The sequence below is a fragment of the Coturnix japonica genome, chromosome 13, assembly GCF_001577835.2.
Source record: "Coturnix japonica isolate 7356 chromosome 13, Coturnix japonica 2.1, whole genome shotgun sequence".
In the NCBI taxonomy this organism is placed as follows: domain Eukaryota; kingdom Metazoa; phylum Chordata; class Aves; order Galliformes; family Phasianidae; genus Coturnix; species Coturnix japonica.
The window spans coordinates 4,830,269-4,843,371 of NC_029528.1; the positions used below are offsets into that span (position 1 = coordinate 4,830,269).

Genomic DNA, 13,103 nt, shown 5'->3' on the forward strand with positions numbered 1-13,103 from the left:
TGCCTGGCCCCGGGACACAGCTCCCCAAGGCTCCCAGGTGAGCTCAGTGAAGGAGGGGCGGCCGCTGCGTGACACCCGGCTGCTTCGGCACAGAGCGGCACAGCGCGGCGCATCGGCACAGCATGAGTGCAGAGCCAGGTGGAGAAGATGTATGTAGGCTATCTTTTGGATAAGGACACCAACATGTATCCCAGTCCTGTCCGGCATCCCAGCCTCAACCTCAACCCTCAGAACTACGTGCCGGGGCCGCCCCAGTACTCGGACTTTGCCAGCTACCACCATGTGCCAGGGATTAACAACGACCCGCATCATGGGCAGCCCGCGGCCGCCTGGGGTTCACCCTACACCCCTGCCAAGGAGGACTGGCACTCATACGGCACCGCTGCCGCCTCCGCCGCCACCAACCCGGGGCAGTTTGGATTTAGCCCCCCAGATTTTAACCCTATGCAGCCCCATGCGGGCTCCGGACTCTTGCCTCCAGCCATCAGCAGCTCGGTGCCTCAGCTGTCCCCTAACGCACAGAGACGCACCCCGTACGAATGGATGAGGCGCAGTATTCCCAGCACCAGCAGCAGCGGTAAGGAAAACCCCAGCCCTACACCTGAGCTCCTTACTCCACATGGGAGCCCTCAGCTTGGAGTCCTGCAGGGCTGGATCCTGCTCTGGGACTGACCCCAATGGGGAGAACTGTGGGGCTGGAGAGGTGGCATGGACTGAGGATGGGCATGGAGAGCATTGGCGTGTGGGTGACCCTGTTCTGCTGGCAGTTAGAATGAGAGCCCTGATCTGCGTATGGGAAGTCCTCATGGCCAGCCCAGGGTAGTCCAGGCTCATTATCATGGTGGTTGGGTGCTCCTTTGGGAGGAGTGCTGTGCTGTGTGTGCAGGGTGCTGCAAGCAGTGCATGTCCACGGCACTCACTGCACAGTGAGCACATATGGGTGATGCTGCATGTTCAGGGTGCATGCAAGGTGTGGGGTGTTGGGGACAGTGCCACGTGCAGGGTGCATGTGGGTGCTCCAGGTGTTGCATGGCACACAGCACATGCACTGCTCCTATGTCTGGCACCGGGCAGCCATACTGTCCCTGTGCTGTATGTCCTGTCCCCGTGTCCCGTCCCCTGTCCCTCTGCCTTATCCCCTGTCCCTGTATCCTGTCCCCTGACCTCGGGGTCCTGTCCCTGCTGAACTCCTGACCCCGGCGGGGTAGGGTGGGGGGTGGGGGGTGGGTGGAAGTGTCTGTGCCCCGCAGCCCTCCGCCCGTGGCCGCCCCACTGCCCACTTCAAAGGCGGTGGGCAGTCCCCCTCGGGGCCAGCCCAAATTGACACGGGTTTCGCTTTGTCATGGAGATGCCGCCGGCTCCTTTGGCATTGAGGCGAGGTGCGGGGAGGGTCTTTGTGCTGCCCTGCTCGTGCCCTTTCATGTTCCCCTCTGTGATTTCCAGCCCTACCACCATCCTCTCCCCCTTGTGAGGGCTCCCCGTTTGAAAATGATGTAAAATGCCTCATTTGTTGGCTTGCTTCTGGTTTCCTGGCGTCGCTGCGTTGGGTTGTCCCCGTGCATGGTGCTGAGGATGTGACAGCCAAGAGCCGCACACAGACTGCGTGGTGCTGGAGGGTCTGGGCACGGCGATACACAGCGGTTCCAACATCCTCACTGTCCTATTCCCTGCTCCTCCGCCCCATCCCCAGGCCCCACGCTCTGGAAATCACTTGGAAATTGCTGTGAGACTGTGCTGGGTGTTGGGGTTGGGCTCATCCCGGTGGGAGCAGGGGTTGTGGTGGGGCTGAGCATCCAGGGAGGTGGAGAGCAGCGAGCTCTGCTCTGCGAGGAGGGAGAGGCAGGATGGCATTTCCTGGCCCATTTTAAGCACTGAATGGAACTCTTTAGGAAAATTGCCCCCCTCCTCATACAGATCGAATGGGAGCCCCCAGCTTCTGTGGGATTTGTAGGTCCAAACGTCCCCGTTTCTTCTGTGGAACGTGGGAAGGAAAATGGAGGAGGGGAGGAAGGTGTAAGGACAGTTCTGGATGAAGGGAGTGAGATACAGCAAGAGGCAGGAAAGCTCCCCTGATTGAGTCACAGCAACAGGCTGATTGAATCCTGGACAAACCAGCCGTTGCGCAGTTTGTATCTCTTAGATTAAATGCACACAAAGGGACAAACGAGCCAGCTGTTGTTCCTTGCACATGAAGGCAGACAGGGCTGGCAGGAGCAAAACCCCCCTGGTTTTATGGGACACCTCCGCAAACACCCCCAGCCCTGGGATTTCTGCCCATGGACCGTGCAGCTGAATTCAAACCCACGGCGCCTTCCCAGGCTGCCTTTACATAAACCAGGAGGTGGGTTTGACACAGATAAGGGCGAAATGTTTTATTGGAATCAATAAACTGTACATTAATCAGCCTGGATGGGTTATACCCCTCTCCACGCTGTGGGAATAGGAAATGAATGCGCGGGCTATAAATACGGAGAGCTTCATTGCGAGTGCTGTAAATCATCAGAGGGCTGTAAATTAAGGTTCCCTCTGTCTTCCCTTGTATAAACAGCCATCGGCCGTGGCGCGAAGGTGCTCAGAAGGAGCTGTGCCATGTTCAAAAGCAATGTTATGTGGGGACGGATCGTGCCGGGGGGTTCTGCTGGCGTGAAGCAGAGCTGGGAGAAATCGATGAGAAATCTCCCAGTGACTCAGTGCAGAGTCAGACCTCATGGGGTGATGAGCTGATAGACCTGCTGCTAAGAACGTGCGTGCCTCACCCAGCAGAGCCAGCCACGGCACAGAGCAAAGCTCAGCCCAGGTAACGGATGCTAAGTGCCCCAAATTGGGAAACAGAAGGAACAAGATGTCTCCATGCCTCCTTTCTTCCCAAGCATCAGTCCTTTTTTCTGCTCATAAAATCTTCACGAGCGCAGTGTCAACCCCTCACGCTTCCTCCTTACTCGTAATTATTTGCAAACTTCCTTGTGAATGGCACCCCTGCTCTATAAAAAGCTCAGGAAGGTGCTGGAAATGGCAGCACAATGAACTTTGAAGTTCATCCCCCCCCCACCTTCCCCACCCCCCAGCTCGTTAGCAATGTAAATGACATGTTCAGCCTCCAGGTCACTAATGGACCCAGCTGCAGCGGTCTGTATTGCAAGGGAAAGTGTACCCAGACATCCCTGGGGAGGTGAATGTGCATAGGGCAGCGCAGGGTGAGCAGCCATGGTGGGAGCATCCCAGGGTGTGGATGCCTCAAGCATGGGCAGAAGGCAATGTACTGAGCGTGCAGCTCCCCGCTCTGTTCCAGCTCTGTTTTCACTGTTTCTGGCTCAGTTTTCCAGCTCTGCTCGTTCAGCCCTAGGAACGCTGGAGGAAACATGAAATCCCCATAGATGAGACACCAGCCCAGGAGAGGTTTGAGATGGGTGATGGGGGTGGCTGGAGAACCTGGTCCTGTTTTAGTGTCACAGCTGCTCCCCAAGAAACCCTCTGCTCCCCTGGGCCACCTGGAGTGCTGCATGCTGCTGGGGGCCCTACTGGTCCTCTCCCCTTGAATTATTAACCCACAGCCTGCTCCTGGCCTCTGCTGGGGTTTGCTGAGCGCTTAGCATGCTGGGCAAGGTACAGGTGGTTCAAACTTTCTTAGAATTGACTTTCCTTGAACAAAAAGGGCTTCCCTGGGGGTACCTACGTGATGGGCTTGGCTGGTTAATACCCCAGGATTAGCTGAGGGACACTTAATGCTCTGGCCATTGGCCGGTGCTTCCTGCAGGAGACCCTTCAAGGACACCCACCTCAGTGCTGTTAGCTTTGAGATTCTCCTGGATAAGGGGATGAATCCTTCCCCTGCACTGAGCCCTGTTAGGGCTGTGAAGGGGCAGGGAATCCCAGTGCCCACCTGGGATCCACACTGTGCCACCGGCTTAACCTGGATTGGGGTGGCAGCTCTGTGCCCTGGGTCTGGCTGTGGATCCACACCACGCAGGCGATGCTCCGTGCTTGCAGCCCACATGTCCCTGCATTGTGGTCTTTGACCCAGCGCTGGAGCCTGGCTGGCGGCACTTGGCGAGGTGCTCATAAAACCAAGGAGCAGCCTTAGGAATGCACTGGTTGCCAAAATAAAGGCTTGAATCACTGCTCTGCTGGGTAATGCTCGTCCCAACACCCAGACTGGGGCTGCTGCTCCTTGGCTGGGGAATGGGTCTGGGCTGGGGATGCCAGACTGTGCTCTGTCCCCAGTCTGAGGTCTGCAGACCTGGCTCTTCCCTGCCTGCTCTGTTCCTTCCCAATCACTGCAGCCCTGGGTGCTGGTGTCCTGTTCCATGCTCCTTGGATTTGCCCTCCAGCATATGGGCGCTGCTCTTACCAATAGCAAAGCCATGGGGCTATTTTGAAGTGCAGAGTTTGATCCTCTGCGTGCAGAAGGCTATAAAAGCACTGGGAACTGTGGTGCGGTTTTGTAACTGAAACATTCCCGGTGTGTGACATATCAAAGCCAAATGAGGTTTTATTGCCAGTGGAGTGGCACTGCTGCTTCCTCTGAGATCTTTGGCACCAGGAAGATCTCTCTGGCTTGGTTTGGTGTTGGCTTACAGCCCTGTGAGGAGCTGCCCTATGGGCTGCAGGGCTGCCTGGTGGTGGTGGCCACAATGAGCCCTTCCTGCAGCCCAGCATCTCAGCAGTGCCCATTTGTGCCACCTGGAGCAGGAGTCAGAGCAGCCTGGACAGGGCCATGGGTTGGGGGCTCAGCCAGCATCTCTTCCCTCTGCAGTGCAAACAGAGAGGGACTGGGGTAGACCCTCTCACATGGTTTTGGAAACCCAGCGGTTGTCTGAATCCAAGGGAAAAGATCTTGGCAGGATCTCATGGAGATGGGATGTCCTCTGGTTGTTAAAAATAAGGGGGCCCGTGTGGCTGCAGTCTTTCACGCCACATTGATTGCCCCATCCATCACAGCACGCTTCCTGAGGTGGATGGGAAAGAGCTGAAAATATTGCATGGGAAGGGGAAGGGAAAGCCCTGCCCACTGGTTCCGAGCAGTAAGGGGTAGTAGTGGGGCTTAGACTCCAACAGAGGGGTGAGCAAACCAGAGGTGGGTTGTCGGGGGTTCAGAGTATGCATAGGGTGCTCAGGATTTGGGGCTGCTATTTCCAGAAGGTTTGGAGACAGTAACATGTTCTGGGCTGTCTGAGCTGAGTATCAGCACAGTGTAGCTGTGGTCCCCTCTGCTCAGCAGAGGGAGCATTGACCTCTCTGTGCAGGCACAGCTGGAGCACATCTGGCTGCCAGATGATGGTGACCCAACTAGGAGGGTCCTGAGTGCTGGAAACAGACCCCAGCCCTTGTCCCATAGCTGCACCTTGCAGCATCACTCTGCTGGCTGCCCTTCATTTTGCAGTGGGAGCTGTGAGAGGGTGGAGGGGAGAGTCGAGTTACCTGTGGCTCCGACCCTGGGACTCCGCTCTGATTTGGTATTGCTTCTGTGCCCCAGTTTCCCTCCCTATAGCATTGCCCAGGCTACAATGGGATAGGGGGAAAGTTTTCATAGAAAATTTTCCTGGGAAGAAATGGCAAACAAGGGCTCTCATCCACGATGTGCTCCCAGGCTGCTTGGGGCAGCCCAGTCTTTCCGTGTCGGTCATGCGAAGAGCTGCTGGGCAGCAGGGCGTGCAGAACCTCGGCTCCATCCCCAGCAGCACCTCCCATGCTAAGTGCCCTGCACAGTGCCTGGCGCCTGGATTGCCATGTGCCTGTGTCCCCAGGCCTGGGGACCTCTGCAGCTGGCAGCGGCACGGCTCTCATCTCTCCAGCTCCACAGCCCCACTTGCTGAGCTCTGGCCTGATCGGAGCCCTGATGGCTGCGGTGCTGCTCAGAATGGAGCCAGGGCTTGCAGACACTGCAATTTTGAGCTGCTTTGACCTGTGAAATGGAGACCTTTGGGGAACAGCATAGGATTATACTATTGCCTGGTTTGATCCTAGCATTTACTACAGTTGCACTTCATCAGCCTTAAAACATCCCACCTCTCCACCATCCATCTCTTCTAGGGGGTCTGTGTCTTGTTGAAAGCCATCCTTTTGACAGCTAGGGCTGGAGAGAGTGAATTTCAGCCCCCTAACAGCCTCCATCATCCCATAGTGCCTTCCTCTGCCTGTCTGTGACAGTAGCCCTGTGGGTGCAGAGCTGGAGATAGAAAGCACAGACTTGGGGTTGGGTTATCCCTTCTTCTGCCTCTGTTCTGGAAGGAGAGAAGCAATAATGCTGTGTCACTCAGACTGCATGACCTCAACATGGACACCCCAGAGATGCTAGAGTACTGCGGTCAAGGACAGGGAACTCCTGTCTCTCTATCACTGTTCCCATCCCCATCCCCATCCCCAGGGCTGCCATGTGGAGCAGATCAGGGCCAGAGGGTCTCCCTTAACGTGTTTGCGAGTGCATGTGCACACACACTCAGGAGCGTGTCCTCTGGGGCCTGTACAGCACATTGAAGCTATTCCCTTATCTAATCGTGGCTCAGGTGAGTGCTATTAGAGTTATACATTAACAGCAGTAACGATGCCTTCTCCCCAAGCTTTGGGCCCTGCCTTGATCCCAACACTGGAATCCTTCCTTCTGGCCCCATGGATGGCTCCGTTGGGCTGCCTGAGCTGTTCTTTTTGTCTTCTGGGGACAAGAAGGAGGAAGTTTGGATGTGTGTTGGGGCTGGATGGTGCTGGCAGCAGGAGGACACTTGTTCCATCCATGCTCCTACCCATGGCCCCTCCAACAGCTTTGGGCCATGCCAGAGAGCTGACACAGCCCCAACCCCATGTTACCCCATCCCATTGCTCCTCAAGATCCCTGCAGGCATTGGGGTTTTCCCCACAGGTGTGAGGGGTCTGCATGAGGAGCCACAATGGCTCATCCCAAATTTCCTCTTTCCTTTCCCAGAGCCATAAAAGGGCCACCGAGGGCGAGTTAAGTGTAACCCAGCATTGATATTCAAGGTAGCCGCATTATTCATTGTCAATAGCATTTCTTGCAAGTCCCTTTCTTCTCCATGTGAATCCCTCACAATACATTCCTGAATTCAGCAAACATCACTGAAAACTGTGATTAGTCAAGGCGAGGAAATCTCCATCTCTGGGCTGGTGGCAAGCAGAGCCTTTGCTCCCTGATATTTGCAATGAGCACCCAGGGCTGCGCCAGGGTTCACCAAGGACGAGCAACAGGGAGAGAACAACAAAGCACAGGCAGTGATGGATCTATTTACGGCTGCAGCAGGAAATAATAATTCCTGCTAAGATTCCTGGCAGTTGCAGTATCCACAAACCGCCTTGTTTCGTTACTCTCTAATTTCTGTTAACGTTAGCTGTCAGTTCCATTGCGTTCCAGATGTGTGTGTTTTTTCACCACGCAGTGGCATTTAAATTGCAATATCACAAATAAGATCACTTTTCAGTCATTATCTCTTCAAAAAGGGTACTGCTTCCAAAGGAAAAAAGGGAAAAAAAGAATTCATATGTGCAAGAAGATATCTTGCACCCTGGTGCTGGGGGATGTCGTTTTCATCCCTATCCGTGGTGCAGCCTTGCTGTATCCCCACCTCCTCAGACTATGGGAATATGCATGGGGAACATGCATATGGGAATATGTGCTGGGGGCACGGGCAGGGCTGGACCACTGCTACCCTGTGCTATTTTCCACTGTGTTTTTCTAATAGGAAGCAGTGTTAGTGGCACCATGTGTTGGCTATCTTCTTGTTCACGTGAAATGTGGGGCTCGATGAAGCTCTGATCATACCTATGGAGACCCAAGGTCAGACTCAGGCTGGTTATGGCCAAGCACTGCTGGTTATTGAGTCCATCAGTGGGAATGCTTGTTCTTAATGTGGGCTTAATGTTGGCACTGTGGATTTGGGCTCTGTCACACAGAGCTGGGCTTCCTGCAGCCCTCTGGGCTGGACTTGTTCGGGCAGCATGGAGAAACACCCTGGTGCTACCCAGGATGGGTATCAAACCCCATAGGAGCCAAGGACTCCTATCCTCTGGTTCCATGTTCCTCCAGAGCTCTCTGTGTGCTCGTGCAGCTTCTCCATGCCGCCAGCACTGCTCCTGTCTCCCAGCCCTATTATTTGACCCTCACTCTGCTCTCTCTGCCAGGCAAGACGAGGACAAAGGACAAGTACCGGGTGGTTTACACAGACCACCAGCGCCTGGAGCTGGAGAAGGAATTTCACTACAGCCGCTACATCACCATCCGCCGTAAGGCCGAGCTGGCCGCTGCTCTGGGGCTCACTGAACGGCAGGTGAGTGCTAGAGATGGATTTGAGAGAGGGAAATGACATTCCCATTCTGCTTCCAGCCCCTGTGGTGCCCTTGGGGTGCTCTTCCTTGTCTGCACCCCCTTCTCTGCATGGCGATCTGTGTCTTTCCACAGGTGAAAATCTGGTTTCAGAATCGGAGGGCGAAGGAGAGGAAGGTGAATAAAAAGAAGCTGCAGCAGCAGAGCCAGCCCACCAGCACCACCACACCAACCCCCCCAGCTGTGGGTACACCGGGGCCTATGGGGACTCTCTGCAGTGGCAGTGCCCCAAGCCTTGTCTCCTCATCTCCGCTCACCATCAAGGAGGAGTTCATGCCTTAGACCACTCCGCCAGCCATAGACACTGAGAGATAAGCACTACATGGCAGAGCTTGTTGCTGAGTGCCCAAAGACACCACGTCCCCTGGGGCAAGGTGGCTCTGTCACCTTCCCAAGTGGCTGATGAGCTCTGTCCTACACAAAGCCCATACATTAGGTAGTGCTGTTCTCCTGTAGGAAACATGCGCTGGTCTCTGGCATTGGTAGACAAAAACCAGTGGGATGAGTCTTTAGGTGGTGGTGGAGGACCCTCTCTGAGGCACATCAGAATGAGCTGGTGGGATGTTTCCTACACGGTCTTCCTGCTGATCCAGCTGCCTGCTGATTTGAGGCAGTTTTAGCAAGGCTGAACTAGGGAAAAGACTTGGCTGGACTCAAGGCAAAACAAATCTCAGCTGAGATTGTCTGCGGGATCTGCCACACCTGGAGTGAGTTGGACAGTGGGAGCTGGGTAGAACTCTGAGCAGTGGGGCTGGAGGGGGAATGGGGGCTCTTTAAAATGAGACAATGGCAATGAGTGTACCCCATGTCCTCCAGACACCATCCCCAGCTCCATCCCTGAAGCAACAAAGGGCCATCGTGAGACCTGCAGACATCTGTCCCACAGGTTCTGGGGTCACCTTCCAGTGTGCAGGAACGAGAACAAGGTTTGCAGATAGGACACTGGACAGCTCCAGGTTGCCCAGAGGGGCCACTCACCTACCCATGGCATTGCAGAACCTGCACAGCCCCATGCTGCACCAAGGCACTGCCAGCTGCCAGGACCATCATGGTGATGGGGACATGTCCTGGCACAAGGTGGTGGACAGCTGGCTTCCAAAGAGAGAGGTGGCTGGGTTTGTGCTGTTCTCTCCGGAACACAAAAGGCTCTGCATTTTGCCTGCTTTGTACTCCTCCGTGTGCTGCACCATTGGTAACCAATGGCTTTTTTTCCTGCTGGAAATCCACAGTTAAAATTCCCCTTAATCCTGCTGACTCCTGGTATCTCTACTGGCCCAGTTACCTTACAGCTCAGTTTTGGGTGCCCCAGAGGCCATGCTGGGACACAGGAGAGTTTGAGGCTCCTACATGGAGTTGTGGCTTCCCAAGACCAAGATGAGGGTGCAGTGGCTCTGATGGTCCTCTCCTGGCACTGTCACTCTGAGCCCCAGCAAGAGCAAGAAATTGAGATATCCCTGTTGCCTGCAAAGCCCCTCACACACTTCCAGACCATTCTGGCCCAGAACTCACAGTGTTTGGGGTTTAATACTGCACAGCTCCTTGACACCTACAGCCCCTTAATTGGGTCTGTGTTCCTCACCATGAGGACAAATGCCATCTCCCTGGGGCCACCACTGCTACTTTGCAGCAAAGGCAGACACTGGTGTTGGCTTGTGACTTCGGCTCGGGGCTTGTGTACAGAAGGCAGAACCTTTTATTTTCTAGGCTTTGGTAGAAATAAAAACAACCAGGAGCCCTGTGAGCTGTGGGTGTGTTGCTGCCTCTCCCTGTGTGCCCACATCCATATCCCCAAGTGTGATCAGACCAGTGCCATCAGGGAGGGCATGGACAGATATCCGGAGCCCCACAGCCTGGTTGCAGTGTGCTGTGTGCCCATCTCATGAGGGCAGCATGGCCACTACATCCTGTCCCTTGGGTACAGTGGAAATGGCCAAGGGACGGATGGTTTCCTGGGAACAACCAGGGAAAGGGTGAGGCTGGGCCTTGCTGGTGCTGGAGGCCAAAGAACAAGGCCAGCTGCCCACTGACGTGGCTGCTGCTGATTGGTACTTGCCTTCCTCTAATCTCATTTTATGGCTGTTGATGAGCTGAATATCCTCCCTGTCCAAGAAGAGCAAACAGAGAATGAGGATATGAGATAGGGCTTGGGACAGCTGGCATCACTGCCTGGTTGTGACGGAGCAGGCACAGGTGGGCCCCTCTGCCTGTGTTGTCCTCTTCCTCACCTTATCACTGCCTATCTCCATCCCAGCCACATCAGATTTGGGGCTGCCATCAAATCCCTGCCCAAAACAGCTCCTCCAGTCTCAAAACACACAAGGATGTGCAGGTGGGGCAGGTGGATGTGGTGCAGGGTAAGGTCCTTCTGGGTAGAGGAGAAAGAGGAGCAATGGAGGGATGGGGCAGAGAGAGGGGCAGAGCAATGTTTCTTTCTCTGTGACCTTGCAGGAGTGGCTGTGCCCAGAGTTGCACCCTGCTGAGCCTGGCACAGGGCATAGTGGAGCACTGGTTGCTAAAACAGGCTGGAGAGCCAATGGAAATGGGGCTGATGCCATAAGGGGAAAGGTACTGGGGTGGATGGGTCTCCTGCCCAAAGGGCAGTGTGCCGTTGGGCACTTTGGTGCCTGCAGGAAGGTGAGGGCCACACAGGGGGAAGATGCTCTGCCACCACCCTAGAGAAGCTCCTGGTGCCAATGACAGCATGGAATTCCAACCGATCCCCTAATCAGGCGCCTGCCTGTTTGCACAGCGGGGTAAAAGTCCAGCGAGCTGTGGGCTGTGCCCTTGGGTTGCTGCAGCCTGTGTGTGCACAGGGAGAAGGTGCTGTCGGGAAGAGGCCATAAATGCGCCCACACACCCAGCACCCCTTCCCCCAGCACACACACACCCCTCAGCCCCGCTGACGAAATGCATCTGCTGTGTCCCCGCTCCCATGTCCTCCCCTGACTGCCATCATTCTGGCAGCGCTGTGTCCCCATTGGCTTTGGCATCCACACCTCCCGGCTGTGCCATACCCATATTTGCATCCCTGGCAGGTGACAGTCACTCATTTTTAGCATCTATGGCACCTACCTCTTGAGTTGCATAGCCCCATATTGCACCATTGCCATATGGGGACACTGGGTGGCACAGACAGGGGACCCTGAGGGCTGTCCCCTTCAAGTCCCTGTGCTTTCTGCCCATTACTTCCCCCATGCTCACACTGCCTGCTTGCACCCTGCTTGGAGAAATCTCGAAATAATCATCAAAATAAGGCCAGGCACAACAGGTGGCCAACAGCATGGCAGCCTCCGGCATGGCACAATTCCCAGCAGTGACGATCCGGAGTGCTGTTGCAGCTGCTGCTTTCCCTGTGTCCCATGGAGCAGAGCTGGGCACAGTCCCATCCCTCTGTTGGGTAACTCCCTGCCTGCCCCAGCAGAGGGCTGGGCTGTTTGTGTAGGGCTCGGCCCGTGCTGGTGATACAGGGCTGGGGCTGTACCATGCTGCCAACAGCTTCCCACCACGAGACGCTTCCCTCTAGGTGGATCCCAAGGGAAAAAAAACAACAGGCTGGTTCAGCTCACACAGGCACGAAAGGCAAACAAAGCATCCCTGCCCCAGCAGGAAGGGTGAGGCTGGGACAACACGCCATGCCATCCCAGGCAGCTCGGCACAGCATTCCCCATAGCATCCCAGGAGAGGGAGAAGCAATGGATCACCCAGAGGGAAGTAAAAGCTTGGAGACTTCCCAAAAGCTATGTAGGAAAAAAGAGATGTTTGTTGGATGATGTATTTTGCTCCTTCCTCCTTTCCCACTGGGAAACCCAGGTAAATGTTAGCTCTGAAAGACCCACTGTGCAAACTCTGAGGCATTTCATCTGTGCTGAGTTTGGCAGTAATGTATTTTCATGCTCACGATCTGATTCCTTTGGGGGAATTTGTACAGAAGTGCTTGGAGGGCTGTAGGAACGTGACTCCTATTTGATAGCGAGGAGTTTTGGGGCTTCAGTCCTAGCTCTGCCTGTCTGCATACCTCCAGCATCATCTGCTCTGCCTCAAAGTGTCTGGGGACATGTTTGGGTCAGGCTGGAGTACCACAAAGTGTTTGCAAAGGAAAGGGGCACACACGCTCCAGTGGGCCCAGCATGGGGAATGTGAGGCACAAGAAGAAGGAAAGAGACATTGCCCTGAAGGAGACAGCAGCTCCCCTGGTGACCCCAGAGCATGTGAGATCATCCCCTCCTGCAGTCCTGCTGGGGACATTTCATACCACAGAAGGGAGAGAAAGAGCCAGGGACCTGCTTCATGCCTCTTCACCTGGGGTTTGACTGAGCACGAAGGGGAAAAATCCCAATCTGCTGAGCTCTGGGTCTGTGGGATCCTACCAAACGCTCTGTATCTGGGGAGATGACCCACGCTCTAGGACCTGACCCAGGATGGCTCCAGCCCCCAGCATTGAGAGGCACTGGTCCTGCCCAAAGGGACTGAAGGCTGCCCAGGGCTGGGGCTCCAGATGTGTACTGCATGAAGCAGAATCGGCGCAGGGCTGGCCAGAAAGCTGCTGGGAGATGCTGCACTTGCCCTGCTACCGTTGGGACACATGGAGCCCTGTGTTCCCAGCAGCAGGGTGTCTGAGACCTTACACATTCATGGCACATAATAAAACAGCATCCTCTCCTCCTCACTGCCCTGCTTGGGGCCAAAGCCCCAGAACACCCCCCCATAGCAGCGGTACGTTTGACAGACAGCCCTCCTGCAGCCTGCCCAGAGCCGTCCCCTCCCTCCCCATTCA

General features: G+C 55.4%; 1 protein-coding gene and 1 long non-coding RNA gene across 2 annotated transcripts; one reads left to right on the top strand and one right to left on the bottom strand.

Moving 5' to 3' along the window:
- Window positions 1-10,070, top strand: CDX1 (caudal type homeobox 1). Its single transcript, XM_015875904.2, has 3 exons — window positions 1-577; window positions 8,128-8,273; window positions 8,405-10,070. Exons 1-3 carry the CDS (start codon window positions 148-150, stop codon window positions 8,609-8,611), a joined length of 783 nt encoding a protein of 260 aa, XP_015731390.1. The 5' UTR covers window positions 1-147; the 3' UTR covers window positions 8,612-10,070.
- A 93-nt stretch (window positions 10,071-10,163) lies between these two features.
- Window positions 10,164-12,949, bottom strand: LOC107320231. Its single transcript, XR_001558178.2, has 3 exons — window positions 11,402-12,949; window positions 10,555-11,128; window positions 10,164-10,429 (listed from the first exon to the last, which is right to left on the bottom strand). It is a non-coding gene; the product is annotated as an uncharacterized LOC107320231 (long non-coding RNA).
- Between the last annotated feature and the right edge of the window lie 154 nt (window positions 12,950-13,103).